Below are 27,279 nucleotides of genomic sequence, written 5' to 3'. Positions count from 1 at the left end.
TCCTCTCCCCCCTCCCCCCCCGGCTGCCCCCTCCCCAATCTGCCAGAGCTCTCCCCACCCCCCTCCGACAAGACAAAGGCCCAGCATTCCAACGGAGCCTTTGGCCACGGCGCGGCTTCCATCTCTGCCCGGCTGACTCTGCGTCCTCCCCTCCCCCTCCAGAGCGCTCCCTGCCTTTCCTTGGGGGGGGCAGCAGGGGAGAGGGGCAGGGCTGGATTCTGCCCCTGCCTCACCGCAAACCCGGGCGCGGGGCTTTGGGGGCTTCTGCTCGTTCTCTGCAGTCACTGGGGAGAGACTCGGTGTAGCTGCGAGCTCGGGAGCTGGCCTCCAGGCCTCAGTTGGCCTTCCTGTAAAATAGCGTCAGGGTGAGGGAAGGACTGGATTGCTGCTGACCAAGACCCCTCCCAACTGACTCCCCCCTCCCCCGTCCACGGGGAGCTTGGATTCGGTCTTTCCAATCAGGAAAACGCTTTCCAGCCTGGAGAGCCGGCCACAAGGCAGGATCAGCTGCCTCACTTTCCTCTCGTAATAAACACTGATTAAACGCCTACTGAATGCCAGGCCCTGTGCTAAGAACCTGGGAGGCAAAGAAAGGCAGAAAAGAAGCCCTTCCTTCAAGGAGATCCCAAGCCCGGGCCGCTGGAAGCCTGGATCATCCTTTCCCAGGAGGACACAGTCAGCCTTCCTCCCTCCCCCCCTCAAGAACCCCTGGTTTCCTTCCCAGCTCCGCTTTTTTTTCAGCTGCTGCCTCTTTTCTCCAGCCTTTGCTGATCCTCCCAGCTGCCACTGCCGCGCCCCTCCCCCCAAAGTTTAGACTATCTCCCTTTTGTTCCTTCGGTAAGGCTGTTGTTGTTTTTAATATTTTATTTTTCCAGTTACTGTAAAAACAATTGTAAACATTCATTTTTAAACGTTTTGAGTTCCAAATTCTCTCTCCCAGCCTCCTTGGGAAGGCAATTAACTTTATATTTGTGTGTGTGTGTGTGTGTGTGTGTGTGTGTTATATATAACACTTGCGAGTCATACAAAGCATATTTTCACATTAACCATGTCATGAAAGAAAAAACATCAAAAAAGAGGGAAAACCCCCAGAAAAATAAAGTTAAAAACAGGTGTGCTGGGATCTGTTCTTTCTTTGAAAATGGCACCTTCTGAGTCCTCAGGCGTGGGCTTGGATCATCTATTGCTGAGAATAGTCATCCCCGGCGACCATCACGCGGTGACTGTTGCTGTGAGCGGGGCCCTCCTGGTTCTGCTGCCTCCCTCAGCATCAGGCCCTGAAGGCTTTCCAGAGTGCATCTTGCTCCTCATTTCTCGGGCCACAATAGTGCTTTATGGCAACCTTGTACCACAGTGCACTCAGTCATTCCCCAACCGGCGGATGGCAATCCCTCGGTTTCCATTTCTTTGCCACCTCAAAGAGATCTGCTGCAGTTTGGTACATATAGATCCTCTTCCTTTTTTCCTCCTTCCTTCCTTCTTTCTCTTTCTTTCTTTCTCTTTCTTTCTTTTTCTTTCTTTCTTTTTCTTTCTTTCTTTCTTTCTTTCTTTCTTTCTTTCTTCCTTCCTTCCTTCCTTCCTTCCTTCTTCCTTCCTTCTTCCTTCCTTCCTTCCTTCCTTCCTTCCTTCCTTCCTTCCTTCCTTCCTTCCTTCCTTCCTTCCTTCCTTCCTTCCTTCCTTCCTTCCTTCCTTCCTTTCTTCCTTTCTTCCTTTCTTTCTTCCTTTCTTCCTTCCTTCTTCCTTCCTTCCTTCCTTCCTTCTTTTTCTTTCTTTCTCTTCCTTCCTTCCTTCCCCACCCCCCCCCCTTTAAAAAATCTCTTTGGATAGAGACTTAATAGTCCCGTTGCTGGGTCATAAACCCAGGTATGTACAATTTTGTAGTCCTTTAGGCATAATTAACCAAATGTTGCATTAGTTCATAACTCCACCAACACTGCTCTGGTGCCCAGATTCCCCCCCCTCTCCCACACTTGTCATTTTCCTTTTCTGTCATATTAGCCAGTGTGACAGGTGTGAAGTGTTACCTCAGAATTGCTTTCCTTTGCATTTCTGTAATCAATTGTGATTTAGAGCATTTTTTCATGACTAGATGATTGTTTTCTTCTGAAATGTGCCCATTCGTCAGCTGGAGGAATGACTCTTATTCTGAGACATTTGACTCGGTTCTCTACATATTTGGAAATGAGGCCTTTATCAGAGAGACTTGCTAGAAGAATTCCCCTCTCTCCACTCACTCTTCTGCTTTCCTTTTAATTTTGGCTTTTATCAGTTTTGTTTTTGTAGCAGCTTTTAAATTGAATATAATAGAAGCGATCCATTTGACATCTCTTAATGCTGACTCTCGTTTGCTCCTAAATTCTGCCTTTAATCCCGGACCTGACAGGTAAACTATTCCATGCTCCCCTAATTTGCTTTTGGTACTGCCTTTATGTCCAAATCATGTGTCTATTTTGCCCTTATCTTGGGATGCTGTATGAGATATTGGCCTATAGCCTAGTTTCTGCCTTACTGCTTTCCCAGCATTTTTTTTTTTCATCAAATAGTGATTTCTCGTCCTGAAAACGTGCACCTTTGGGTTTATCAAACATCAGATCATTCGGGTTATTTACTACTCTGTATTGTATACCCAATCTAGTTTACCGATCTCCTGCTCCATTCCTTGGCCAGTACATGAGTGCTTTGATGATTATTGCTTTATATACAACTTCAGATCCGGTTCAGCTATGCTGTCTTCCTTTACATATTATTTCCCACTGATTTCCTTGATATTCTTGACATTTTGTTCTTCCAGATGAATTTTGTGATTATTTTTTCTGACTCATTTTTTGCTTGGAATGACAATGAATAATTAATTAATGTAGGGAGTACTGTCATTTTTCTTATATTGGTTTGGCCTACCCATGAGCAATGAACATTTTCCCCATTGTGTAGTCTGACTTTGTTAGTACTAAGTGTTTTATAATTGTATTCATGTAGTTCCTGGGTTTCTCTTGGCAGTAGATTCCCAATATTTTATCTTATTCTAAATGGAATTTCTCTTTCTATCTGTTGCTATCCGATTTTATTCATACTATGTAGAAATGCTGACGATTTATGTGGCTTATTTTGTTTTCTGCAATTTTGCTAAAGTTGATCATTTCAACTAGGTTTTTAGTCGATTCTCTAAGTTTAGCATCCTGTCATCTACAGTGATAAATTTTGTTTCCTCGTTGCCTTTTCTAATTCCTTCAGGTTTTTCTGCTCTTATTGACATAACTAGTATAATGTTGAATAAAAGTGGTGATAAGAGGCGTCCTTCCTTCCCCCCCCCCCATTTTTATAGGGAAGGCTTCTCGTTTGTCTCCTTCATAGATCATACCTGTGATAGCTTTAGATTAGATGCTACTTAGCATTTTAAGGAAAGCTGCATTTATTCTTTTTTTTTTATTTTTTTAAAATTTTTTATTTAATAATTACATTATATTGACACTCGTTTCTGTTCCGATTTTTTTTCCCCCTCCCTCCCTCCACCCCCTCCCCTAGATGGCAAGCAGTCCTTTATATGTTAGATATGTTGCAGTATATCCTAGATACAATATATGTTTGCAGAACCGAACAGTTCTCTTGTTGCGTAGGGAGAATTGGATTCAGAAGGTATAAATAATCCGGGAAGAAAAACAAAAATGCAGATAGTTTACATTCGTTTCCCAGTGTTCTTTCTTTGGGTGTAGCTGCTTTTGTCCGTCATTTATCAATTGAAACTCAGGTCTCTTTGTCAAAGAAATCCACTTCCATCAAAATATGTCTTCATACAACATCGTTGTCGAAGTGTATAATGATCTCCTGGTTCTGCTCATTTCACTTAGCATCAGTTCATGTAAGTCTCGCCAGTCCTCTCTGTATTCATCCTGCTGGTCATTTCTTACAGAACAATAATATTCCATAACATTCATATACCACAATTTACCCAGCCATTCTCCAATTGATGGCATCCATTCATTTTCCAGTTTCTAGCCACTACAAACAGGGCTGCTACAAACATTTTGGCACATACAGGTCCCTTTCCCTTCTTTAGTATTTCTTTGGGATATAAGCCCAATAGAAACACTGCTGGATCAAAGGGTATGCACAATTTGATAATTTTTTGGGCATAATTCCAGATTGCTCTCCAGAATGGTTGGATTCGTTCACAACTCCACCAACAAAGCTGCATTTATTCTTATGCTTTCTAGTGTTTTTAATCGGAATGGGTGCTACATTTTGTCAGAAGCTTTTTCTGCATCTGTTGAGATTGTCACGTGATTCCTGGTATAAATCCCACCTGACCGTAGTGTACAATCTTTGTGATATATTACTGCATTCCCCTTGCTAGTATTTTAGTTTACACTTTTTTGCCTCTATACTCATTAGTGAAATTGCTCTATAGTTTTCTCTGTTCTTGCTCTTCCTAGTTTAGATATCTACCATATTTGTGTTCTGAAAGAAATTTGGTAGGACTTTGTCTGTTTAATGAAATAATTTGTATAATATTGGAATTTAGAGAATAATTCCAGTATTATACAAGTTATTTAATTTCTCTTTTTATTTATTTGATTTATTGCTGTTCTCTACATGTTTGGTAGATTTAGCATGAACCCAATCAGATCCTGGGGATTTTTTCTAGGGAGCTCATTGATGGTTTATTTCATTTCTTTTTCTAAAACAGGGCTAAGTCTTCTATCCTCTCTTCTGTTCATTTGGGCAATTTATATTTTGGTAAATATTCACCCATTTCATTTTGTCAGATTTATTGGCAATATAATTGGGCACAATAGCCCCGCAAAATTGCTTTAATTTCTCTTGATTAATTCTTTTCATTTTTGAAACTGGCAATTTTTCGTTTTTTCTTTGTCTGCTTTATTGTGCCCCCTCCCCCCCATAAAACCAGCTCTGAGTTTTATTCGTGTTATGTTTTTCTTACTTTCAAGTTCACTAATCTCTCATTTTCAGGATTTCCAATTGGGTGTTCAGGGGAGGGTTTTTTAAGCTGCATTCTCAGTTTGCTATCTTCCTGATGTCATTATTTAGAGAGTTGCCCGGCTCTGGCCGCCTCCCCTCGCTCGTTGTCCTTCTCTTGAATGAAATGCCTGTTTCTAGAGTTCACTTTGACCCGTTCACGCTTTCGAACGAGTCGCCTGCGAATTGCTGTCTGCTCCCCCCGCCCAGGATCGCACGGGGACGCCCTTCCTACCGCTGCCGGTCTGACGGCCCGGTCAGTTTCTGGGTAGATTGCGGACTCCGCTCCAGTAGCTACTTTGTAACTGGAGCTGTGAGGAGGCCGGGTGCCCAATGGGAGGTCAGCCTAGCCCGCCCCGGCTAGGCCCCGCCCCCTACCGGGCCCGCCCCTAGGCCTGCGGGCTTGGGGCTTCCGGAGGGGCGGGACCCCTGCTTTGGTTGACGTCTCCTGGAGGCTCCGCCTCTTAGCAAGAGGGGAGGGGGGGGTCCTCAGGTTCTCATTTATTATGCTCCTTCTGTGTGCGCTTAAAGTAGTGTAAGCTAAGTGAGGATACAAAGAAGGGTCCCAGACAGTACCTGCCCTTGGGTTGGGGTCGGGGGACCACTACGTATCCAGGAGATGCGGGAGGAATTGGGCACAATCAGGGGAAGGCAGGCCCCGGTTGTGGACGGTAGGGAGGTGAGCAGGCAATGGAAACCCCACGAGGGCAGAGGCACTTCAAGGACGCCTATCGGCTGCCCGAAGAGGTCTGCGGTGTCAGGGAGCTAGGCTGGGGACACGCGCCGGGCCCGCAGCCTCTGGGATCCGGGCGGAAGTCGGAGGGAACAAAGACTCGGCCCCTTTAAGAAGAATGCGCGGGAGCTCCGGGGAGGCGGGGCTCCTGCAGACACGTGCGAGGTTTGCTTACCCAGGCGGACGCCTCACGTGATGGGGGCGGTGCGGCGCCCGGACCGGCGCGTCATGTGACGGGGCGGTGCGCGGGGCGGGGTAAAGGGCTCTTCTCCGCCTCCCGGGCGCGCCCGGCCAGAGGAGGCTGCGGCGGCGGCGGCGGCCCAGCGATGGACGGCTCTGGGGAGCAGCCGCGGGCCGGGAGCGATCCGGGTACGGGGAGCGCTAGCGGGCGCGGCCGGGCCGGGCCGGCGTCGGGGGCGCGGCGGCTCGCGGGGCTGGGCTCCGGCGCGTCGCTCTCGGGCCGTCCGGCCGGGCCTGCCCGGACTTGCCGACGCTCTGGGGGCCGGGCTGGGCGGGAGAGATGGGGGACCCCGGGACGAACTGGCGCCCCAGGCCGCCGACCCCCCGTGTTTTGCTTCCCCCAGCGGCCACGAGCAGCGAGCAGATCATGAGGACCGGGGCCGTGTTGCTGCAGGGGTGAGCCTGGGGCCCGGGCGCAGGCGCCGGGAGGGGGCTCCTGGGCAGGAGCGGCGCTGAGCCCCCCCTCTCCCCTCAGGTTCATCCAGGACCGCGCGGGCCGGGTGGCGGGGGGCTCCCCCGAACTGGTCCTGGAATCCATGGGGGACTCGACGCCGCTGCCCTCGGACCCCCGGACCAAGCGGCTGACCGAGTGCCTGCGCAAGATCGGGGACGAGCTGGACAGTAACATGGAGCTGCAGAGGTAGCCGCTGCCCTGCCCCGTCCGGCCGCCGCCCGCTGCCCGCGGGCCCCAGGCCCCCCTCAATGGCTCCCTCCCCTGCAGGATGATCGCCGCGGTGGAGACGGACTCCCCCCGAGAGGTCTTCTTCCGAGTGGCGGCCGAGATGTTCTCCGACGGCAACTTCAACTGGGGCCGGGTCGTGGCTCTCTTCTACTTCGCCAGCAAGCTGGTGCTCAAGGTAGGGGGGCGGGGGCGGGGCAAAGGGGCCGGACCTTCCTTGGGGCATCCCTGAGCCGCCGGGGTCTCCGAGAGGGGGCTGGACCTTCTCTACAATCGGGGAGAGAGGGGCTTCCTGCCGAGAATGGGAGGGAGGGAGGAAAGGGAAAAGGGGGGCTCTTTTCGAGGAAGTGCTGGGTCTTCCGCTGCCTGCCTGGGCAGAGGAGCTGGATCTTCCCTGCCGCTGGGGAGAGGGTGCGGGACCCTCCTTGCTGCTGGAGTTTGGGGGGAGGGGGTGGCCCTTCGAGGTGCGGCTGGACCTTCTCTGCCGCCGGGGGGCTGCACTCCGGACCGCCTTTCCTCCCCCCGCCCCCAGGCGCTTTGCACCAAGGTGCCAGAGCTGATCCGAACCATCATGGGCTGGACCCTTGACTTCCTGAGAGAACGGCTGCTCACCTGGATCCAGGAGCAGGGTGGCTGGGTGAGCACCATACCTCCCCTCCCCCCCAACTGCTCAATGACCCCCCTCTTCTTCCCAGCCCCCCCCCCTGCCATTTCATCCTTCCTCACTTCCTGCTGACGCCTGGCCTCTTCCCCCAGGATGGCCTCCTCTCTTACTTTGGGACACCAACCTGGCAGACAGTGACCATCTTCGTGGCTGGCATCCTCACAGCTTCGCTTACCATCTGGAAGATGTCCTAGGGAGGGCTTGGGGGCCTGGCTGCCCCCACCCTGTGCCAGCTCTGCTTGGACTGTCTGTTTTTAGGATAAATTATGGGTTTTCAGATATGGGGGGGAACACATTCTTCTTACTTTTGTAATTATTTGGGGGAATCTCCCTGCTCCTCTGGCAGTGTCCCAAAGCCGGAAGTTCTCGGGCTGCTGGCTGAGGGCTGCTGGGATGACTGGTAGCCTTGGCCAATAAACACCAACTTTGGAGCAGGCCCTGCTGCCCATGCCTGTGTTACTGAGGATCGGGGCCTGAAGCCCCGGCCCTGTGCCCCCGCCTCGCTCTCCCCTCAGCCAAGACTCCCAGGGTGCCCAGAGGGGGAGTTCACTCAGTTTCCTCTTCTGTAAAACCGTGGGGAGGGTGAGGCAGGGAGCTTCCTGCATCTGGGCCCGGCCCAGTTAACTTCCCTGTTGGCTCCTGGCTCCAGGGAGGCTGGGGTAGGAAGGTGGGGCCTGGCTCCGGTCAAAGGCCAGGCAGGAAGGTCTCTGCTGGGGCTGAGTTGGGGTGTGGGGGGTGGTAAATGGACGATCCTGAACCCCAAGGCCTGAAGCTGTTCTGTTCCGTTCCCCTCTGCTTCTGGCCCTTTCTCAGCAGCCCCAACTGACTCTCTCCCCCGCCCCCTCCCCCACTTGAGGCAGAGGAAGCACACCTACCCAGAAAATCTGGGAGCTGGAGCTGAGAGCCAGTGGCAGGGCCCGGCTGGAGGCCGGGTCGGGGCCCACTCAGGAGGGTTGTGGCCCCGGTTTGTGGGGCTCCACCAGTCAACCCACAGACACCCAACTCTGGCCAAGGCCTGGGACCACTAAAAAAGGCTGGACGGTTGGGGGGAGGGGCAGGAGGAAGACAACCTGCAAACAATCACCCACACAAAACTGGGTGTGTACTGTATGTGTATACCCTTGTATGTGAAGACCCCAGCAAGGGGGAGGGGCGGCTTGGGGGGTCTCCGAGTACAACACAGAAAGAATCCCTTGCCACTGGGCATCTTGGGGGGAGGGGGGCACGGCTAACAGCCTCGGGCTTTCCCTGGTTACCCCAAGGAGACCCACTGAATTGTACCTCAGCTGCGGGGTGCGCCCTAGCCGGGCTTCCTTCCCCCAAAAGAGGAAGTTCATTTATTAATGGCCGATGATCCCCCCACAGCTGCTCAGCATGACTCAGCATCATCCCCTCTCCCGGACCTCAGCGTGACTCAGCCTACACCCCCTCAATTCCCAGCTCTGAGCCCCTTCGATGCCCAGCGAGCTCCACTCCCCTCCCCCCCATAATCCCTACTCCCTCTGTGGCCCTCAGTCCAAGAGCCCCGGATCTGCTGGGATCCTCCCGGGAAGGAATCCGAGGACTTGGGTTCAAGTGTGGCTTCTGATGCCCACTGTGCAGTCTAGGGCAGGTCCTGACCCTTCTCGGGGGTCTGGGTCTCAGCTGGGGTCAGAGGAGGGCCTGGAGTGGGGAGTGCTGGCGCCCCCACACTCGGCAGCCCTCCGCCCTGCCCCGCCTCCACTTCTGAACTCGCCCTGGCCCCGCACGTGACCTCCTCCCCCACTCCGCGCGCTAGCAGTTCCCCTCCCCCCCTTTCCCGCCGCTTGTCGCCCTGCTCTCCCATTGGCGGCCGGTTCCCCGGGCTCTCGTTCAGCGCCGCGGGATTGGATCTGGGCCCTTCGGTCCCGCCCCCACTCTGGAAGCTATAAGAACGTGGTCCCGGGCAGCTCCCTTGCAGCGCTTCTCCCGGCTCTCGTTCTTGCTTCAACAGTGTTTGGACGGAACAGATCCGGGGTCCCCCGCCACCTCCCCTCGCTTTCCTGCAGCCCGTCCGCCCCCGCGATCAGCCACCTCCCGGACCAGCCTTCTCCTTTCGCCTTCGGTGCCATGAGTTCCAGCTCCCAGATCCGCCAAAACTTCTCCTCCGAGCTGAGGCCGCGCTCAACCGGCTGGCCAACCTCTACCTGCAGGCTTCCTACTCCTACCTGTCCCTGGTGAGGCTCGGGCCGCCACCCCTCCCCGGAGTCCCCCGCCCCCGCGGCCAGTACCCCTTCGGGCCACCCCAGTGTGTTCCCTGCACCCGCGGGGTCTGCGCATGCCCAGTCCCCCGCGCGCACCCCTCGCTCCCGGGAAGCTTCTTTCCTCTGCCGCGCGCCCTTTGTTCTTGTTTAACTAGGAAGGAAGCGCGCGGGGGCGGCGAAGTCGGTGCGCATGCGTGGGCCTCGCGCCTGCCGGGCCGCTTTTCCAGCTCGAGTAATTGCCCTCCCTCCCCGCCGCTTTCCCCAGGGTTTCTATTTCGACCGGGACGATGTCGCCTTGCCGAGGGTGTCGCATTTCTTCCGGGAGTTGTCGAAGGACAAGCGCGAGGGCGCCGAGCGCCTCATGAAGCTCCAGAACCAGCGCGGGGGCCGGGTTCTCCTGCAGGCTGTGCAAGTAGGTAACAGGTGGTTCGCGCACTACAATTCCCAGAGGCCCCTGCGGAGATAAGCCCTCATGGAAGCTGCCGCGCTGACCCCATGTCTTCTGGGAAATGAAGTTCTTTGGCATTTCCTTTTCTTCCCTCCCAGAAACCTGCCCAAGATGAGTGGGGCCGAAGTTTGGAGGCTATGGAAGCTGCCCTGAACCTGGAGAAGGGTCTGAACCAGGCCCTCCTGAAGCTGCACGCCCTGGGCTCGAGCCAAGGGGACCCCCAAGTAAGTAGCCTCGAGAAGGGGAGCAGGGCACCCCCCCTTCCTTCCCGGAAGCGCTCATTGGCTTCTGTCCCTTCCCTAGCTCTGCGACTTCCTGGAGAGCCACTACCTGGGCGAGGAGGTGAAGTTGATGAAGCGCCTGGGCGATCACCTGGCCACCCTGCGCCACGTGCAGGCTGACCCCCAGGCCGGACTGGGCGAGTACCTATTCGAGAGGCTGAGCCTGAAGCAGGACTAGGAGGGGCTGCAGGCCGAAACAAGGAACCCCCCTCCCCCCCAGGGAGAAGGCACACCCCAATAAAGCTCACTAGCACAAAGCCCAGACTCTGTAGTTCTTTCGGGGTACGCTGGATAAACTGAATGAACAGAGACCGGGGCTTGGGAGGGAGCCCAAGTGCCCCTCCAACGTTGGGTGCAAAAGGAGGCCCTGGAAGGAGTCGGGGTGTGGAGGGCGGCCCTGTGAAAATCTTTTATTCTTTAAATATACATAAGCCTTCTTTCACTCCTGGAGGGAGAAGCGGCCACTGACCCCACGGTGAATGCCGCAGCAGCCCCTGCCCACCGGCAGGGGGAGCCAGAGGGCAATCGGGGGGTGGGGCCAGGCAGGGGAGGCACTGGCAGAGGGGTGGGAGTGCATGTGGGTGGAGCTGCCCCAAGCCAGGGCGGCCACCAGGAGAGGGTGCCAGGTCCCATGGGGCGCAGAGGGTACCACGGGGTGGGCTAAGCCAGTCGGGCCGCTCTCTAGAACACCGGGGTCCCGGGGACCTCCTGGGGCTTAGAGCAGACTGGCCACAAGGTGGGAGGTCTAGGGGATCCTCCAAAGCAACAGCCCAGGACTCCCTGGGGAGGAAGGCTCTAGAAGGCCCGGTGAGGGGCCGTGGGTTTTGGAGCGGGGAGCCCTCCTCAGTTACGTTCCTCGCCCAGGGAGCTGGCAGGGCTGAGGGGCTCACTGGGGGTGCTGGGAGAACTGGAGGGGGCCGTATCCACAGAGCCCCGCTTGGCAGCCGAGGCCCGCCGGGACCAGTCGGGAGCGCGGATGTTCCTCCGGTCCTTCTCGGCTTCCTCGTCCTCATTGTAGCGCTCCCCATCCTCGAAGTCCAACTTTTGGGGCCCGTTCTCCTCCCCTTCTTCTTCCTCCCCTTCACTCTGGTGGGGGCTGGAGTGGCGGGACAGCGAAGGGGACGGAGGCACGGAAGCCGGCCGGGGGTACCGGAAGCCCTGGGTCTGGGGGAGTAAGGGTGTAGGAGAAGGTGCGCCAGGCCCAGCCCCCCCCGCTTTGCATCTACCCCCGCTCCCAAGCCCATCACTCACAGCATCGGCGTCGTGGGGCTCGTAGGTGAAGTGGTCCGGGAAGGCCCTGGCCAGGGCCATGTGGCGGGCGAACATGTAATACTGGGGGCGAGAGGGGGGGTTAGGGGCGGGTGGGAGGGGGGCGTGTTCCACCCCCGGGGCTGGGGGGCAGCGTCCTACCCGGCCCAGGTACTTCCAGTCCAGCAGATCCGAGAGCCGCTCGGTGCGGTTCCGCTGCACGATCCGCTGCCTCCGGCTCTGCTGGCAGAAGCTGTAGAGGAACGAGGTCAGCTGCGTGCACGAGTCGTCCAGGCTCCGGAAGCGCCGGTCCAGGATGTAGATGCCTGCGGGTGGGCGGGGTACCTCAGCCAGGAGCGGGGATGGGGCGCGCCCGTGTCCCCAGCCCCCTCAGTGCCCCTCCCCAGCCCGTTCGGTGCCCCCTCCTCAGTCTGATGCCCCCTCCCCAGCCTGCTTGGTGCCCCCTCCCCAGCCCGCTCAGGGACCCACCATAGGCTGAAGGATCTGCGATGTGCTCCTCCATGAAGCAGCCGAAGCCCGAGAGGTTGGTGGAGATGCTGGGGATGCCCATGACCGTGCACTCCGCTGGGGGAGGAGGCCGGTTAGGCCCCCCCGCCCCGGGCCCCAGGCCCCCCGCCCCGGCCGCTCCCCAGGCACCCCCGGGTCTCACCAGGCGTGTAGCCCCAGGGCTCGTAGTAGGAGGGGAAGACTCCCAGGTGGCAGCCCCGGACAAACTCTTCATAGTCCACTGGGAGCAAGGGGCTGGTGGAGGAGAGGAACTCGGGGTGGAAGATCACCTGCGGGGGAGGGGAGAGAAGGGGCGGGCTGGTCGGGTCCTGGCCTTGGGGGGGGGGGGCTCCCAGGGGGCCCCTGCCGGTCTGCACCAGAGCGCGGCGCGGCGGGGGGGGGGGGCTGCGGTACGTCACCTTGACGCGGTCGGCGCTGCTGTTGAAGAGGCCGATCCGGCGGATGGTGGTGAGGATGGGGTCCGAGGAGTCGTCCAGCATGTTGTGGGTGCACACGGGGGGGAAGGACTGCCGCTGAGGGGAAGAGTGGGGCCGGTGGGCCGGCGGACGACCTCCCCCGCCCCCCACCTCCCGCCCCTGCCGGCAGCCGTACCTGCGTGGCAAAGATGGCCCTCTTCATTATGGTGAAGTCCTCCTTGTCCAGCATCTTGTTCATGTCCGGGAGGCTGCCGCTGAGGGGGGCAGGGGCAGAGGTCAGGGAGCGCCGGCAGGGCGGGGTGCAGCCCCCCGCCCCCGGCCCCGTCACTCACACCAGGAGAGACTCGTAGAGCTTCCTCCCGAACTTCTCCTTCACCGTGTTGGCCGTGTCCCTGCGGGGAAGGAGGGGGGCTTCAGCGCAGGGGGCCCCGGCTGAGGGCCGGGGGGTGGGATGGGGGTGGGGGCGGGGCTGACCACAGCTGCTTCCGCACGGCCTGGCCCTTGAGGGTCTCCACGTTGAAGTTATTGGTCCGCGCCGGCATGATGAAGAAGGCCACCACCGTCTGCTCGCTGCCGTTCACCTGTGGCGGGCGTGGGGGTCAGAGCTCGGGGCCCCTGTGCGGCCCCCAGCTCTGATCCCGGCCCCGACCCCTGACCCCCGGCCCCAGCCGCCTGACCCTGAGCAGGTAGTTGAGGCGGGCCAGGGCCTCCAGGAAGACGTCGGCGCCCTTGTTGGAGAACTCGTAGCGGCCGGCGATGAAGAAGTACAGGGTCTTGTCCAGGTTGAAGTCCAGGTGGCTGTTGGGGAGACGTCCGCGGTCACCCCTGCTTCGGGCCCCCAGACGCCCCCGCTTCGGGCCCGCCCCTCGGGGACCCTCACCCGTAGAAGTGCCCCCGCACAAACTCCTGGATCCGGGCCTTGCTCTGGGCGTGCAGGTTCTGGAACTCGTGCATGGCCGAGAACTTCTTCACGTTGAGCCCGTTGGGGGTCACGATATCTGGGGGGAGGGGAGGCGGCGGTCGCTGAGGCCCCGGGACCCCGCCCCTCCCCCGCCCCGCCCCCCCAGCCTGGGGGGCGGCGGCTCCTCACCCGGCTTCCTCTTCAGCAGGTGCTGAGCCTCGATGGCCGTGATCTGGGACACGGTGGTGAAGACGTGGGCGCAGTGCGCGGCCGCCCGCTCCATGCAGTAGCGGTGGTAGATCTGCCGCTCCCCGGCCTCCTTGTCCACGTTGAACTGTGGGGGGAGGGGTCAGCGGCGGCCCCCCTCCCCCGCCGCCCCGCCCCCGCGCCCCCCTCGGGCCACTCACGTTCTCCAGGTTGTTGTAGAAGTCCACGGCCCCCGCGCACAGGTAGCGGCCCAGCAGCGTGGCGTGCGTGGTGAAGATGGTGGCCACCGGCAGCTTGCGGGCCCTGCACAGGCACAGGCCCACGCCGGCCAGCCACTCGTGGAAGTGGCCCACCACGAAGGGCTTCTCCTCGCTCTGGGCCCAGAACTGCGGGGACACGGAGGCGCTGCCGGGCCAGACTGGGGGCGGATGGGGGGGCAGGGGGAGGGGCTGGGGGAGGGGCTGGGGGAGGATGGGGGGGCAGGGGGAGGATCGGGGGGGGGCAGGGGGAGGGTCTGGGGGAGGGTCAGGAGGGGGCTGGGGGAGAGCCAGGAGGGGGCTGGGGGAGGGGCTGCCTCCTGGCCCTGAGGGCCCCTACCTCGCCCAGGAACCAAGTGGTGAGGAAGCCGAAGAGCACGGCGTCGTTGGCTTCGCGGTCGTACCAGGGGACCCCGATGCTGCAGGTGTCCCAGAGCTCCCCTTTCCAGCGCTCCAGGGCCCACGCAGCCGCCCCCACGTCCAGCAGCACCACAGGGGGGCTGCCCTCGATCAGCCAGCGGCCGAAGTACACCTGCGGGAGGGCGGGCGTGCGGCCAGGGCCCGGGGCCCCTCCCGGCCTCCCCCTCGCTGCCCCCCCCAACCTGGCACTTGCCCTGCCCAGGCCGGCAGCCCCTCCCCCCCCCAGCTGTTTGCTGCCCTTTCCATGGCAGGGAGGAGGGGGCTATTCTTAGGCTGTGACCCTGCCTGTCATGTGGCCAGCAGCTGCCCTGGGGATGGGCCGGGGCGCCCTCGAGCCCTCCGGGGACAGGCCCCTCCCGCTCTGGGCCCCGCAGGGAGCCCCCTCCTACCTTGCAGCCCTTGCTGTTCATGGAGTCCAGGGTCTTGCGCAGGGCCGGGGTGGGGGGCTCCAGCAGCTCCACCTGGGTGCGCACGCCCTGCTCCGTGTAGGGCCCCACCAGGTAGTAGTTGTCCCCCCACTCGTCCCCGGTCACCTTGGCCTTGGTCTGGAGCACGGTGTAGATGCCCCCCACTGCCGGAGAGCCGGGGGTCAGCCCCAGGGGCCGCGGGACCAAAGGGAGCCCCCCTGGGTCGCGTCCTTCAGGACCCGGGCGTGCTGGGCCTCCCCCTCCCCCTCCCCCGGCCCGGGATGACGGGCCCTGACTGCCCCTCCCCCTTCGGGGACTCTGAGGTCTTCTCGCTGCCCCTCCCCCGCCTCAGAAACACTTCACAAAAGCGTCACCTCACAGACCCCAGAACCCCGCGCTCCTGGTTACCCCGACTCTTCCAGCCTAGGGACCCCAGAGCCCCTTCAGGACTCTGCCCGAGGGGCTCCCCCAGCCCATCGCCCTCCCTCGGTGCCCAGCAGCCCCCTCCCCAGATCTCGGGCTCCAGCTGCTCCCTCCTCTTGTGTTTGTTCTGCAGACCCCAGGAACCCCCTCCCCCCAGCGCCCTCCCTACTGTCGAGGGCCAAGGAAGCTGTGCCCGCCGTGGGGTTACGAGCCCCCTGCCCCAAGGGCCCTCGGTCGGCACGGCCCTGCCCTGCACGCTCCCCGCGGGGGTCACCCGGGACCCCCGTCACTCCCCCCTCCCCCTCCCCCAGGGGTCCCCCGCTTTCTCCCCGGGCGTCACCCTGCTCCTCCCGCCCCTCCCGGAGCCCATCCCCCTCGGGCGGGGGGCGCTCACCCTTGTTGGCCACCTCCCAGGCCACCTCGAAGAGCACGGCGTTGTCCAAGTCCAGCTCATCCTCCCAGTCCTCGAGGCCGGGCAGCGACGAGACGGACAGGCTGCGGCTGAGCGGCATGGCGGCGAGGAAGCGCGGGGCGCGGGGCGCCCCGAGGCAGAGGTGGAGGCAGAGGCTGTGAGCCCCGGGCCGCAGCCGCAGCCGGACCCTGCGGCCCCTTCAGGCCTTGCCCCACCCCCTCGCCCGCCATTGGGGCGCCGCGGATGGCGCCGCTTGATTGGCTCGTCGCGATCTCCGCTCTCTTCCCGGACCGAGGAAGGCTGCAGGGGCGGGGCGGGAGGTACGTAGCACCCTGATTGGTCAGAGTTTCGGGCTCTCCGCCCGCGGGCGGGACCGAACGTAGTGGGCGACTCCGCCGATTGGCCGAGAGGACATGTCCGTCTCCGGGCCGGGGCTGAGGCGGCGCACCGGAGCCGAGTTGGGCGCAAGGGCGCGTGGGGGACGTGCGGTTCTTAAAGGGGAAGTGTCGACATTTCCTGGCTTGCTGATGTCCCAGACCGCATCCCCCCCTCCCTCTGTTCCACCGAGAGGAGCCGGAGGACTGCTGCCGCCTAGAGTAGCCTCATGATCGCTGGGGGAGGGCGGGGCTAGTGGCCGTTTCCGCTTCCTGCCTAGCAGTGGAGGAACGGCGGTTGGAACGCGACATGGCAACCACGGTGCGCAAGCACTGCGGGGATGGGGGTGGGGGTGGGGGGCCCGGGGCGCCTCGTCCTTCCGCGTCCGCGGGCGGGCGTGGGAGGCGGGAGGCTGCGTGATGGGAAACTGAGGCAGGCCCGGGGGGCGGGGCGGGCGTGCAGAGGGGCGTGCGCGCGCGTGGGCCTCGGCCATCCTGAGGTGCCTACTGTGTGCGGAGGCCTGGGGCCCGGCGGGGAGGCGGGGAGGGCTCGGGGCCGGGGTCCTGCGGAGCTCCGGGCTCACTCGCCTCTTCCGGGCCGCAGGCAGCGACCACCAAGGTCCCCGAGGTGCGGGACGTGACGCGGATCGAGCGCATTGGTGAGTGGGGGCCCTGGGAAAGCCCCTCCCGTGGGACGGGAGCCCGAGGCCGGCCGCTTCAGGGCCTTGCCCAGGGCCACGCAGCCGAGGAGTCTCTGTGGCTGAATTCGAACCTAGAACCCGGCGCCCGAGTCCCTGCTTCTCTCGCGCCGTGCGCGGAAGGACGAGGCGCCCCGGCCCCCCCCACCCCCCTCGCGCCCGGGGCGTGGTGCTCCCCGGCCCCGTCAGGGAGGGCCCCCCCACCCTGGGTGACGTCAGTCCTGGGGGGTGACCCTGCCGCTGGCCCCCATGGCCGGGGGTCTCCGCCCCTTCTCCCCGCCTGCAGGTGCTCACTCCCACATCCGAGGCTTGGGCCTGGACGATGCTCTGGAGCCGAGACAGGTAGAGGAGGAGGCCCGGGCGGGGGCGGGGCGGGAGGGCTTCCCGGGCGCCCCCCGACGGCCTCCCCTTGCCCTCTCAGGTGTCGCAGGGCATGGTGGGGCAGCTGGCGGCCCGGCGGGCGGCCGGCGTGGTGCTGGAGATGATCCGGGAGGGGAAGATCGCCGGGCGCGCGGTGCTGATCGCGGGGCAGCCTGGCACCGGGAAGACGGCCATCGCCATGGGTAAGCGGGGAGCCCGGGCACTGGGCCCGGCGGGAGCGGGCGCGCTCGGGCAGCGTTTGGAGCTTGTCCCCTTCCCTCCCCCAGGCATGGCCCAGGCCCTGGGGCCCGACACGCCCTTCACGGCCATCGCCGGCAGCGAGATCTTCTCTCTGGAGATGAGCAAGACGGAAGCCCTGACCCAGGCCTTCCGCAGGTCCATCGGGGTTCGGATCAAGTACGTGGCCCGGGGGGGCTCTCGGCGGGGGAAGGGGGGCCCCCGGCCCTCCTGAGCCTCCCCTTCTCCCTCCTGCCAGGGAGGAGACGGAAATCATCGAAGGGGAGGTGGTGGAGATCCAGATTGACCGGCCCGCCACAGGCACCGTGAGTCTCAGCGGCAGAAGCCCGGGGTGAGGGGGAGCGGGGCCCCTCTCGGCAAGACGGTGCTCAGAGATCCCGCCCGCCCTGGAGTCCCCCAGCCCGAAGGACCTGGCGAGATTCCCGGCAGGCTCGCCGACAGCAGGGCTGGGGGGAGGCTGGGCCCGCGGCTACTTCCCTTCCCCCTACCCCAGGGCTCCAAGGTGGGGAAGTTGACCCTGAAGACCACGGAGATGGAGACCATCTACGACCTGGGCACCAAGATGATCGAGTCCCTGACCAAGGAGAAGGTCCAGGCAGGGTGAGCAGAGGGAGGGGAGGGAGGAGGGGAGGGGAGGGGGGAAGAGCAGGGCCGAAGACATCATCCCTCCGTCTCCCCTTTCAGGGACGTCATCACCATCGACAAGGCCACGGGGAAGATCTCGAAGCTGGGCCGCTCGTTTACCCGCGCTCGGGACTACGACGCCATGGGCTCCCAGGTACCGCGCCAGCCTCCGCCCCCCGGGAGCGCCCACGGCCTGAGGCCTTTTCCAACCTCCGTCAGCCCCGGGGTCGAATACAAAGTGCCGGCTTTGGCTGCCAGAGCTCTTCTGAACCAGCCCCTGTGGGCAGTGCCCCAAACTTGGGCCCCGGGCACAGCTGGAGCCTCCCCTCCCCTGCCCCTCCTCCCCGGCTCCTCTTCGTCCCTATTGCCTTTTGTCTCGGCTCCACGTGACTCGCTTGCTCGTCTCCGTTAGAGAGTGAGCTCTTTTGGGGCGGGGGCTGTTTTTTGCCCCTTTTGTCTGTCTTGGCTAGTCTCGGCACCCAGTAGGTGCTTAATGAACGGTGGCTGACTTCTCTTCGTTCCCCTTCCTTTCTCCCGGCTCCACGCCGTCCCGCCACTCAGTTGACCCTGCCGCGACTCCGTCTGCGTGCGGGGCCCCTCTAATTCTCTGTCCCCCAGATCCCAGGGCGGGCCCCCGTTACCTCGTTCCTGTGCTCCCCCCGTGCACGTATGGGTTTCACCTGGGTCCTTGAGACCCCCTCGGGGCAGAGCTGAGTGTGGCCCGAGTCCAGGGCCCAGGCACTTGACCCTCTCTGTCCCCCCCCATCCCCGACACCCCCTTCTGGGTCCTTCTGAGGAGCATTGCCCCACTCTCGCCGTAGACCAAGTTCGTCCAGTGTCCAGACGGGGAGCTTCAGAAGAGGAAGGAGGTCGTGCACACGGTTTCTCTCCACGAGATCGACGTCATCAACTCCCGCACGCAGGGCTTCTTGGCCCTCTTTTCGGGTGGGTACGAGGCCCGCGCTCCCCCCCCGCGTGTCCCCCCGGCCGGGCCCTCGTGCTCCCCTGCTCACCCCAGGCCCTTCCAGGTGACACCGGGGAGATCAAGTCGGAGGTGCGGGAGCAGATCAACGCCAAGGTGGCCGAGTGGCGAGAGGAGGGCAAAGCGGAGATCATCCCGGGGGTGAGGCCGCGAGCTGGGGGCCGGGGGGGCTGGGAGGGGCAACAGCTGGCCTGCTGACCGCTGTCCCCCCCACCCCCCAGGTGCTCTTCATAGACGAGGTCCACATGCTCGACATCGAGAGCTTCTCCTTCCTCAACCGGGCTCTGGAGAGCGACATGGCCCCCGTGCTCATCATGGCCACCAACAGAGGCATCACTAGGTCAGGGGACGGAGCCTGGGGGTGGGGGAGCCCAGGGGTCAGGGGACATGCCCCCTGGGGAGAAGCTGACTCTGGGGGCTCTTCCAGGATCCGGGGCACCAGCTACCAGAGCCCCCACGGGATCCCCATCGACCTGCTGGACCGGCTGCTCATCGTCTCTACCACTCCTTACAGTGAGAAGGACACGAAGCAGATTCTCCGGATCCGGTGAGGGGGGGCTGGGCCAGACCCCAGGAGGAGGAGGCTGCCCCCAGGGGCCAGGGAGCGGGCCTTGGGTCTGGGGGTGGCCTTTTCTCCTGCCCTCTCCCTGGGGGCGTGGGGGCTCCCGGCGCAGGATGGACTTCCCTCTGCCTTTAGCCCTAGCTGGCACAGTGCTGTGGGGGACGTGCTCAGCTGGGAAGGGCCGGGCTCCAGTAGCCACTGGGAAAGGCAGTGGGTGCGGGCAGAGCCTGGCACGGAGCCAGGGTCCCTGACCCGGGCTGAGCCCCACAGGTGTGAGGAGGAGGACGTGGAGATGAGCGAAGACGCGTACACGGTGCTGACGCGCATCGGGCTGGAGACCTCTCTGCGCTACGCCATCCAGCTGATCACGGCTGCCAGCCTGGTGTGCCGCAAGCGCAAGGTGGGTTCCTGCGTCCTGCCGGGCGCCCTGGCGGGGGGGGCTGGGCGGCTCGGGGGCCGGGCTCTCAGCTGAGAGCTCCCACCCCCCCTGTCCTCCCCCCAGGGCACCGAGGTGCAGGTGGACGACATTAAGCGGGTGTACTCTCTCTTCCTGGACGAGTCCCGGTCCACGCAGTACATGAAGGAGTACCAGGACGCTTTTCTCTTCAACGAGCTGAGTGAGTGCCCGCCCTGCGCCCCCTCCCTTCCTCTCCCAGTGGGTGGGACCCGAGCGCTCCCTGCCAGCCTGGGCTGAGCCCTCTCCCCCCTCCTTCTCGTTCCCACAGAAGGCGAGACCATGGACACCTCCTGAGCCTCCTCGACAGATGCCCCGATTCCCTCCCGCTCCCCCGCTTTTCTACCTGAGTTGTGACATTTGAACTTTCTATAAAACCGTTCTGGAAGCCTCCTGCCTCTCGGGTTACTTTGTGGGGGGGCGTGGGGGAAACGAGTCGTGCCAGGGAATAGGAGCTGGTAGGGAGTGCAGGCAGACGACACCAGGAGTGAGATGAAAAGCCTTTATTGGGGTCGGGGGGGTTGGAGGGAAGGGAAGGACCCGAAGGAGCCACCCTGGAGCCCCAGGCCTGGGCCCTAGAGGAGGCGGAGGCTGAGATGGGGCCGGGTGCAAAGGTGGGGTCGGGCCCTGGGGCCCCCACAGTCGGAGTGGCTCAGGCGGCAGGATCCACAGCTGCAGCTCAGGGCCACGGGGAAGGAGAAGACGGGGTCCACGCCGGGGGGGCAGCCAGGCAGGCGGATGGAGGAGAAGCTCAGCTCTCTGTAGGTGCAGACCAGCTGGGGGCCAGGCGGAGCTGCTGGCAGGACCCGCACCTGGGAGAAGAGCGGGGAGGCTGGGTGAGGGGCCGCCTGCAGCCGGGCCCTCCCCGGCCCCCGGCCCTCCCCCGCCCGGCCTCACCATGCTGGGGCAGTAGCCGGCACAGATGGTGGTGGTGAAGGTGACACACACGGGGCAGGCGTCGCTTTCGGCGGCCAGCGTGGCATTGGTGGGTCTGCACAGGGGGCGGAGGGGGCTGGCTCCCGCTGCCTCCAGCAGCAGCAGCAGCAGCAGCGTTAGCTCCTGGGGAGGGGGTGGCAGAGTCCAGCTCAGCCTCTGGAGCGGGGAGCCCCCAAGACCCCTTACCCCGTATCTCAAGGGCGCCCCTGGGGGTTTCCCACCCACTTCCCTCTTGGGCTTCCTGGGTCTGGAGGCCGCCTCCCACCCTGGGCTCCCTGGGTCCTGGGCTCTGACCTGGTGTCTCTCCATCCTGCGCTGCCCCTCGGCAGCCGGAGCCCTGGCACCTTATAGGCCCCGGGCAGTGGGGGCGGCAAGGCCGCGGGCTCTAGCTCTCGCCTGCGTAACCTGGACACTAATCCCCTGGGCAGGTGGAGGTGGGCAGAGCCAAGGTCACTGGAAGGCTGGCACATGGGGCCAGGCTTTAGGGTTCCCAAACATCGGTGGGACACTGTCCCTGGGCTGCAGGGGGGGGGGGGGGCTAGTCCAAGGCCACCGCCCCCTCACAGCTGGGAATGGCAGGTGGCAGACTGTGTCTGACCTGGGGGGGGCCTTGGCCCGAAGCCTCAGGTGGGATAGGAGGGCGCTGAGTCTGCAGCCCAGGGAACTGCCGAACTGGGCCCAAGGTCGTGGGGGGGAGAACCTTGGGGCTCCCCATGCATCTTCACCTCAGGCCTGCCCAGGTGGGATGCCCAGGTGGGATGCCCGCCGCCCCAGCTCCCAGAACCCACCTCTCCTAGTGGCCCCCAGGGCAGGTGGGCCGGCCCCAAGCCCTGCCCCGACTGTGGGGGTGGGTTTCTTCGCGGCCAGGGCGCAGTGCTCCGGGGCCCGAGGGGGTGTGGCCAGCGCCGGGGGCGTGCCCGGAGAGGCCCCGCCCCCTGCGCCCCGGAGCCACGCACACGGTTCAGACGAAGTCGGGCTTGAGGCTGCCGTAACGGGAGCTTTCGGTCCGGTAGAGGGCCTGCAGGCTGGGCAGGGACGGGCGTGGCCGGGCCTCCCCCGGGCGGGAGCTCTCAGCCCGGGGCAGCGACTGCTGGAAGGGCCCGTAGGACTCTCGCATCAGCGACAAGGCCCCGCGATGGGGGACGCGCGCCACGGGCTGGTCGGCGCAGGGCTCCTGGGGGAGGGGCCGCTTCGGCTGGAGCGCCCCCGACGGAGGCTGGCTGCGGAAACTCCAGGGCGGGAAACTCAGCTCCTTCCTGCTCGAGGATGAGTCCGGGTCAGGACGCCGCAGGGCGGGGGGGAGGGGGCCGAGGACGCCCGAGCCCCGCAGGACTTCCCGCCCAGCCTTCCCCAGCGCGCCCCGGAGGGGTCTGCCGAGGGTCAGGGGTTCCTGAATCCCCCGGACAGGGGCTCCTGGGAGCTTGAGGAGGGGCTGGAGCGATGCCCCGAAGGGGGCGCCCCGAGGGGCCGCGGCCACTGCTCACTTCGGGTAGTAGCGGAAGTCCCGGGAGGTTGTGGTCAGATAGGGCTCGAAGAAGGGCTTTTCGGACAGGGCCGGGTCCTTGCTGGAGGAGCTGAGGGCCTAGAGGGAAGGGGAGCGCTCGGGGTGTCCTGGGCACCATCACCCCGCTGCCCCCTCCCCCTCCCCCAGCCCGGCCTCACCTGGCTGGCTCGGTCCCAAAACTCTGGCCCTGGACTGGTCTCGGTGCCCAGGTTGGGCCAGCCCGGGTACTTCTCCCGCATCTCGCTTTTCTGGTACGCCATGCTCAAGGGGTACCGCCGGGGCCGGAGCTGAAGCTGAGCACAGAGGGGGAAGCTGGAGTCGTCGGCCCCTCCCCTGCCCGCCCCCTCCCCCAATCTCCTCCGGCCTCTGGCACTCTCCCCTGTCCGCCCCTCCCCTCCGATCTCTGGCCCTCTCCCCTGCCCGCTCCCCCCCCAGTCCTCGCAGGCCTCTCGCCCCTTCCCCTGCCCGCCCTCCTCCCCCGAATCCCCCGCTCCTGACCTTCTCTCCCAATTCCTTGATCCCCAGCGTCTTTCTGATCCTAGAGGAGAGCCGGTGGTCGGGCTGCGCGTACATCCCGCCGTGAGACTTGGGGCCGTGCGCCGCACCTGAGGACGTCTCCCAGCGACTGAAGTCCTCGTCGAGGTCCAGGAGAAGGGAGTCACACGTGGCCTCTGGGGGAAGGCTTTCGCGGACCGAGGGCTGGGGCACGAGGAGGGGGGAGGATTTCGGCAGGGTGAAAGACCCCCGGCGCCCTCCCTCCGCAGCCCTGCGCCTCGGGCCTCCAGGTCTTTTTCTCCCCAGTCCCGCCCCTTGGGGGAGGGGTCCTACTTTCCCTCTTAGTTAGGGCCCTCATCCCCGGGAGCCGGCGGCCGCTCACCTGCCCTTTAGGCGGCGGAAAGGGGAGCGGGATGCTGAGCTGTCGCCTGTCTGAGCGGGCTGGCCTCCGACCTCCAGGACTCTCCACCGGGGTGCCCAAGAGGCCGCTGTGTGAAACCCGCGCGAGGCCCGCCATGGCCCGGCCTCCTTCTGGCCCCCCTCCTCCTCCCCCCCTCCCCCCCTGTTGATGCCGTCCCGTCGCTCAGGAGACTGACAGAACCTGCCGGAGCCTGGACCTGGCCAATGGGAGCCGGGGCTGGGGGTGGGGGGAGGGTGAACGGAAGCGGGAGGGAAGTTCAGAAAGAGTCCAGGTAAAGGATGGGTGGGGGAGGGAGAGCATTAGGGAGCCAGGGAGAGAAAAAGCCACCTGGGGCCAGTACGGAGTGAGAGTGAAAAAGAGCTTAGGGGGAAGGGGGAAGGGCAGGAGAGAGGCGGCCCGGAGGCAGGGGCAGGGAGACCCGGAGAGAGCGGTGCACCAGCCGTCGGACCTCGCGAGAGACCCGGAGCAGCGGAGGGGCAGAAAGACAGAGTGTAGAAATATGTCTATTCATATATATAAACAGAGAAAGAGATGGGCGTGTCTAGGGAATATTGGAATCAACCCCCCAAAAATATTGGGGAAAGTTCCAAAGATGGCCTTCGGGGAGACGCAAAGATAAGCGGAAGCCCTGAGAAGTCGGGGACCCAGAGACACAGCCTGAGCCTCTGTCACCCTTCCTCAGCTCTGAAGGTTATGGGGATATGACCCACTGGTAGGGCTCATGGTCCTAGTGGACCAAAGCAGGCAGCCGCCCCTGCCCCTTAAATTGAAGGATGGAAGCTGTGAGGGCTTTCAGCACCAGTCTTTGATTCCTCCGCCCCATGAACCTCAGGATGTTCCATCGGGGCTAGGATCTGCCCAGCTCCCACTGGCCTGGCCCACCCACGGTCAGAGCTGCTCCTCCACTGAGACCCTTACAAACGCAGGGGAGTTTAAAGATTGTCCCAGTTCCCATTCCCTCTGCCCAGCTGCTCAGCTTATGCTTGAACACTTCCACGGTCAGGGGGCTCACTCCCTCTCCAAGCATCAGGGTTCCTGCTGGCTGACAGTCATCCCCACCAGGGGTCCTGCTTCCGCCCTGGTGTGGGAAGAGACCCCTGGGTCTCTGTGCTCCTCTGAGTCCGGCGACTGGGTCCCCGGTGGGCCGAGGGCCTCCAACTCCCAGAACTTGACCACAAATGGTGGCCGCGCCCAGGATGCTTCAGTCTAACGGGGCGGTCACTTCCCAGATCCAGCAGGGCGCCCTTGCGTAAGTCCGTTCCCTTCCAAGGCTTCCCCTGTTCAATGTGCCAGGTGGGGCCCGGGAGCTCTCATTCGAAAGGAAAACAAGTTCTCCGCCGGGAGGTTGGCGAGCCCCGGGCAGCCCCGAAAGGACCATGGGCAGGAGAGGCTCTGCTTGCGCAGGGGGGAAGGCGTTTGCCCAAGGCCACACAGCGGCCGCTTCGGGATCAGGCCCGCCCCCCCGCCGTGGCCCGGCTGAGCAGGGTGCACACACAGGCCGTGTCGATGCGGATCCACCTCCAGCCCACCCGCCCTTGCCCGTCTGCGGTCAGCGCCCGAACGTAGGACTGCTTGGCTTTACATTCGGACACCCAGTGTCTCCGGTCCACCCCACGGCAACCGGCCCCGCCTTCAGGCCCCCCCGCCGCTTTGCATCGGGTCTCGAAAAAGTACTGCCGCAGGGGCCCCCCTCCTGCCGCCGGCACCTCCCCCAGGACCTCCACCTCGCGGCCTCGAAGGTCCACGGCCGTGCGACGGTCCGTGACCCAGCCGCTGACGGCGTCGCACACGGCCAGCTCGCCCCGCCGGCCGGCCCCCGCTCCCACGCCGGCCTCCCGCCGGCTCCGGTTGGCGGGGGCTGCCGCCAGGGAGGCTTCCAGGACAAAGAGGAGCGGGGGCCCGGAGGGGGCCCCCCGGGACAGGGCCACCCGTGGGGACAGGAGATCCCACTCGGGGCCCGGGAATGGGGGCAGCGGTGGTAGCTCCTGGGGGGCCACGCAGAACAGCCCCCAGAGAAGAGAGAGGCAGAGCCAGCCGTGGGGCGTGAGGGATGGGAGAAGCATCTCTGTGGCCACCTGGGAAAGAGAGGGCGCTGGTCAGAGAGGCAGCCTAGAGGTCCAGGGAGGAGGGGAAGGGGCTCCCTTGGGAAGGGGGCTCCAGGGAGGAGGGGAAGGGGCTCCTGGGGAAAGGGCCTCCAGAGAGGAGGCCTCCTTTGGGAGAGTGTCTGCCCCTGTGGGGGCCTCCCGACTCCCCCCTCTGCAAGGGGAAGCCATTGGGCTCTGAGGGCTGAGCCCCCTTTTTCTCCAGTCGGAGCACCCTGGGAAAGAGGGAGAAAGATGGGTAGGGGAAGATCCGAGGCTCACCAGACTTCTCAGGGCCACCTCCTCCTGGACCCTGGGCTGAGGGCTCGGGGGCTCTGAGGGTCCCTCATCAGGGTCTCCGGGAGCCCCCTCCTCCCGGCCATTCCGGGAGAGGGAGGGGGGCAGGACCACCTGGGAACAAAAAAGGAGGGAAGTTTAAGAGCGATTCTCCCTCGTGTCCTCCCGAAGGACCCAGGCATCCCCTCCCCCAGACAGGGCCTTCTGCGCAGGCCCCTTCCCAGGTGACGGGAACCTGCCCGGGATGGGAAGCAGATGTCGGGGAGGGGCGGCGGCTGATGGATGAGGCTCAAGGGCTGGAAAAGATTATGTCCCGCACGGCCCATCCATCTCCCAGACAGCGGAGGGGGCTGGGGGCCAGGAAGCCTGGGTCCCCAAGGGGCACCGACTGGGGGAAGTGGGACCCCAAAGTCCCTGAGGGGGCGGGGCTGGGGAGGGCAAGGAGCTCCGGGTCACTCGGGGGCAGGGGCGCCTGAGGCCCGAGGGGGCGGGGGCTGGGGTCGGACGCCGGACCCCAAGGGGCGGGGGCTGGACTCCTGGGTCCCGGAGGCGGCTCCCAGGAATGTTCCCTCAGAATTGGGACAGGCCGGGACCCGCCCAGGACTTCAGCTGCACATACCTGGAGCTGCCGCCCGGGCGGGGGCGGGCAGGGAGTCGGGGAGGAAGGCGGAGAGAGGGTGCGGGCCACTTCCAGCGCTCCCCGGAGGACCCGGGCGTCCGGACCCAGTCCCCGCCCCTTCTGGGACCCAGGCAGGCCTGACCCAGCTAACGGAAAAAGGGGGGCAGAGAAACAAAGCGGATGCTGGTCCCGGCCTCCCCGCCCGCCTGCGGACGCCCTGGAACTGCTCCGAGCCTGGGCCCGGCCCGCCGGCCTCCTGCCTCAGTTTCCCCGCGGGGTCCCACCCCCAAGCTCCGGCGGGGTCCGCCCCCTCGGACCCACGGCCGGCCGCACTCTGAGATCCGCGCCCCCCCTTCCCGACATTCGGCCCGGACCTTACTTGGGACACCCGCCTGGGCTCGGGGCTCTGGCGGCCGCTGCTCCCTGGCGCCGGGATCCGCGCGGCGCGGCCCGCTCCCGGGACAGGGGGCGGGCGCTAGGCTGACCCCGCCCATCGGGGGGAGTGACCAGCAGTCCCACCCACCCCGTCCACCTAGGCGGCCGGGGACTCCGGCCTAAGCGCCTCCCTCCCCGCCTCCCCACCCCCTTCTTGGACCCAGGCGTCCTGGCCCCGGCTTCCTTCTCTCCCTTGCCAGAGAAGTGTCAGTCGGGGCAGCGCGTCCCCCCATCCCCACTCCGAGCCTTTCCCGCGGGGAGACACAAACCAGGCGCCCCGGGAAAGATAAGGGCCCAGACGGAGACAGAAGCGGGGAGACTGGAGCCCCATTTCCCTGGCCAGGCCCCAGCCCCCGTCCCGGCCTCCCGAGGGCCCCCGCTCCGCGGGGAAGAGAGGGAGGGCAAGAGAGCAGCTCGGAGGGAGCCGCACGGACGGCAGCGGGCCTGCCCACAAACAGCACACGGAGCCGCGGGTTCCATTCAACCGGCATTTATTAAGGGCCAGCGTGGGGAGCCGCTGTGGGCGCGGTGGCCAGTCCCTGCCCTCAGGGGGCGCGCAGTCCGGGGGGAGGGGGAGGTCCGGCTCACACAGGTGAGAGATGGAGGCAGACACCCAGATCCGGGAGGAGACCGGAGAGACCGCGCCGGGGACTCCTCCGCCCTTCCCCCCTCGGGCTATTTTTAGGTGTCAGACATCGGACACCCTGGCCCGGGGGCCA

The 27,279-nt window shown here is 63.5% G+C and overlaps 7 protein-coding genes across 7 annotated transcripts; 3 read left to right on the top strand and 4 right to left on the bottom strand.

The window, feature by feature from the left end:
* Positions 1 to 5,959: 5,959 nt before the first annotated feature.
* Positions 5,960 to 7,727, top strand: BAX (BCL2 associated X, apoptosis regulator). Its single transcript, XM_051989823.1, has 6 exons — positions 5,960 to 6,076; positions 6,292 to 6,343; positions 6,423 to 6,587; positions 6,669 to 6,804; positions 7,159 to 7,263; positions 7,383 to 7,727. Exons 1-6 carry the CDS (start codon positions 6,034 to 6,036, stop codon positions 7,482 to 7,484), a joined length of 603 nt encoding a protein of 200 aa, XP_051845783.1. The 5' UTR covers positions 5,960 to 6,033; the 3' UTR covers positions 7,485 to 7,727.
* Positions 7,728 to 9,286: 1,559 nt separating this feature from the next.
* Positions 9,287 to 10,498, top strand: FTL (ferritin light chain). Its single transcript, XM_051989824.1, is given in 5 exon segments — positions 9,287 to 9,418; positions 9,421 to 9,485; positions 9,778 to 9,924; positions 10,059 to 10,184; positions 10,264 to 10,498. Coding segments are annotated over 5 exon segments (534 nt in total). The 5' UTR covers positions 9,287 to 9,378; the 3' UTR covers positions 10,420 to 10,498.
* Positions 10,499 to 10,626: 128 nt separating this feature from the next.
* On the bottom strand, positions 10,627 to 15,657 carry GYS1 (glycogen synthase 1). The gene is made up of 16 exons (XM_051989774.1): positions 15,443 to 15,657; positions 14,608 to 14,789; positions 14,139 to 14,330; positions 13,742 to 13,927; positions 13,524 to 13,668; positions 13,314 to 13,431; positions 13,111 to 13,231; positions 12,908 to 13,014; positions 12,766 to 12,825; positions 12,609 to 12,687; positions 12,416 to 12,529; positions 12,160 to 12,286; positions 11,979 to 12,074; positions 11,652 to 11,815; positions 11,493 to 11,573; positions 10,627 to 11,405 (listed from the first exon to the last, which is right to left on the bottom strand). The coding sequence occupies exons 1-16, from the start codon at positions 15,558 to 15,560 to the stop codon at positions 11,085 to 11,087; spliced, it is 2,211 nt and encodes a 736-aa protein (XP_051845734.1). The 5' UTR covers positions 15,561 to 15,657; the 3' UTR covers positions 10,627 to 11,084.
* A 440-nt stretch (positions 15,658 to 16,097) lies between these two features.
* RUVBL2 (RuvB like AAA ATPase 2) lies at positions 16,098 to 20,162 on the top strand. Its single transcript, XM_051989789.1, has 15 exons — positions 16,098 to 16,156; positions 16,439 to 16,493; positions 16,819 to 16,874; positions 16,954 to 17,095; positions 17,180 to 17,309; positions 17,389 to 17,455; positions 17,644 to 17,750; positions 17,835 to 17,928; positions 18,596 to 18,719; positions 18,803 to 18,897; positions 18,978 to 19,096; positions 19,184 to 19,303; positions 19,589 to 19,718; positions 19,821 to 19,935; positions 20,044 to 20,162. The coding sequence occupies exons 1-15, from the start codon at positions 16,145 to 16,147 to the stop codon at positions 20,067 to 20,069; spliced, it is 1,392 nt and encodes a 463-aa protein (XP_051845749.1). The 5' UTR covers positions 16,098 to 16,144; the 3' UTR covers positions 20,070 to 20,162.
* Positions 20,163 to 20,260: 98 nt separating this feature from the next.
* LOC127556585 (lutropin subunit beta) lies at positions 20,261 to 21,444 on the bottom strand. The gene is made up of 3 exons (XM_051989826.1): positions 21,003 to 21,444; positions 20,670 to 20,831; positions 20,261 to 20,584 (listed from the first exon to the last, which is right to left on the bottom strand). The coding sequence occupies exons 1-3, from the start codon at positions 21,015 to 21,017 to the stop codon at positions 20,348 to 20,350; spliced, it is 414 nt and encodes a 137-aa protein (XP_051845786.1). The 5' UTR covers positions 21,018 to 21,444; the 3' UTR covers positions 20,261 to 20,347.
* Positions 21,445 to 21,585: 141 nt separating this feature from the next.
* LOC127556575 (uncharacterized) lies at positions 21,586 to 23,308 on the bottom strand. Its single transcript, XM_051989814.1, has 5 exons — positions 23,090 to 23,308; positions 22,711 to 22,911; positions 22,371 to 22,505; positions 22,193 to 22,290; positions 21,586 to 21,964 (listed from the first exon to the last, which is right to left on the bottom strand). Exons 1-5 carry the CDS (start codon positions 23,222 to 23,224, stop codon positions 21,670 to 21,672), a joined length of 864 nt encoding a protein of 287 aa, XP_051845774.1. The 5' UTR covers positions 23,225 to 23,308; the 3' UTR covers positions 21,586 to 21,669.
* A 744-nt stretch (positions 23,309 to 24,052) lies between these two features.
* On the bottom strand, positions 24,053 to 26,652 carry NTF4 (neurotrophin 4). Its single transcript, XM_051989807.1, has 4 exons — positions 26,505 to 26,652; positions 26,126 to 26,271; positions 25,492 to 25,620; positions 24,053 to 25,203 (listed from the first exon to the last, which is right to left on the bottom strand). The coding sequence occupies exons 1-4, from the start codon at positions 26,617 to 26,619 to the stop codon at positions 24,577 to 24,579; spliced, it is 1,017 nt and encodes a 338-aa protein (XP_051845767.1). The 5' UTR covers positions 26,620 to 26,652; the 3' UTR covers positions 24,053 to 24,576.
* Positions 26,653 to 27,279: the final 627 nt, after the last annotated feature.

Source organism: Antechinus flavipes, chromosome 3 (genome assembly GCF_016432865.1).
Source record: "Antechinus flavipes isolate AdamAnt ecotype Samford, QLD, Australia chromosome 3, AdamAnt_v2, whole genome shotgun sequence".
Lineage (NCBI taxonomy): Eukaryota > Metazoa > Chordata > Mammalia > Dasyuromorphia > Dasyuridae > Antechinus > Antechinus flavipes.
The sequence above is the reverse complement of the archived record's forward strand: the minus strand, read 5'-3'. Positions and strand labels throughout refer to the sequence as shown.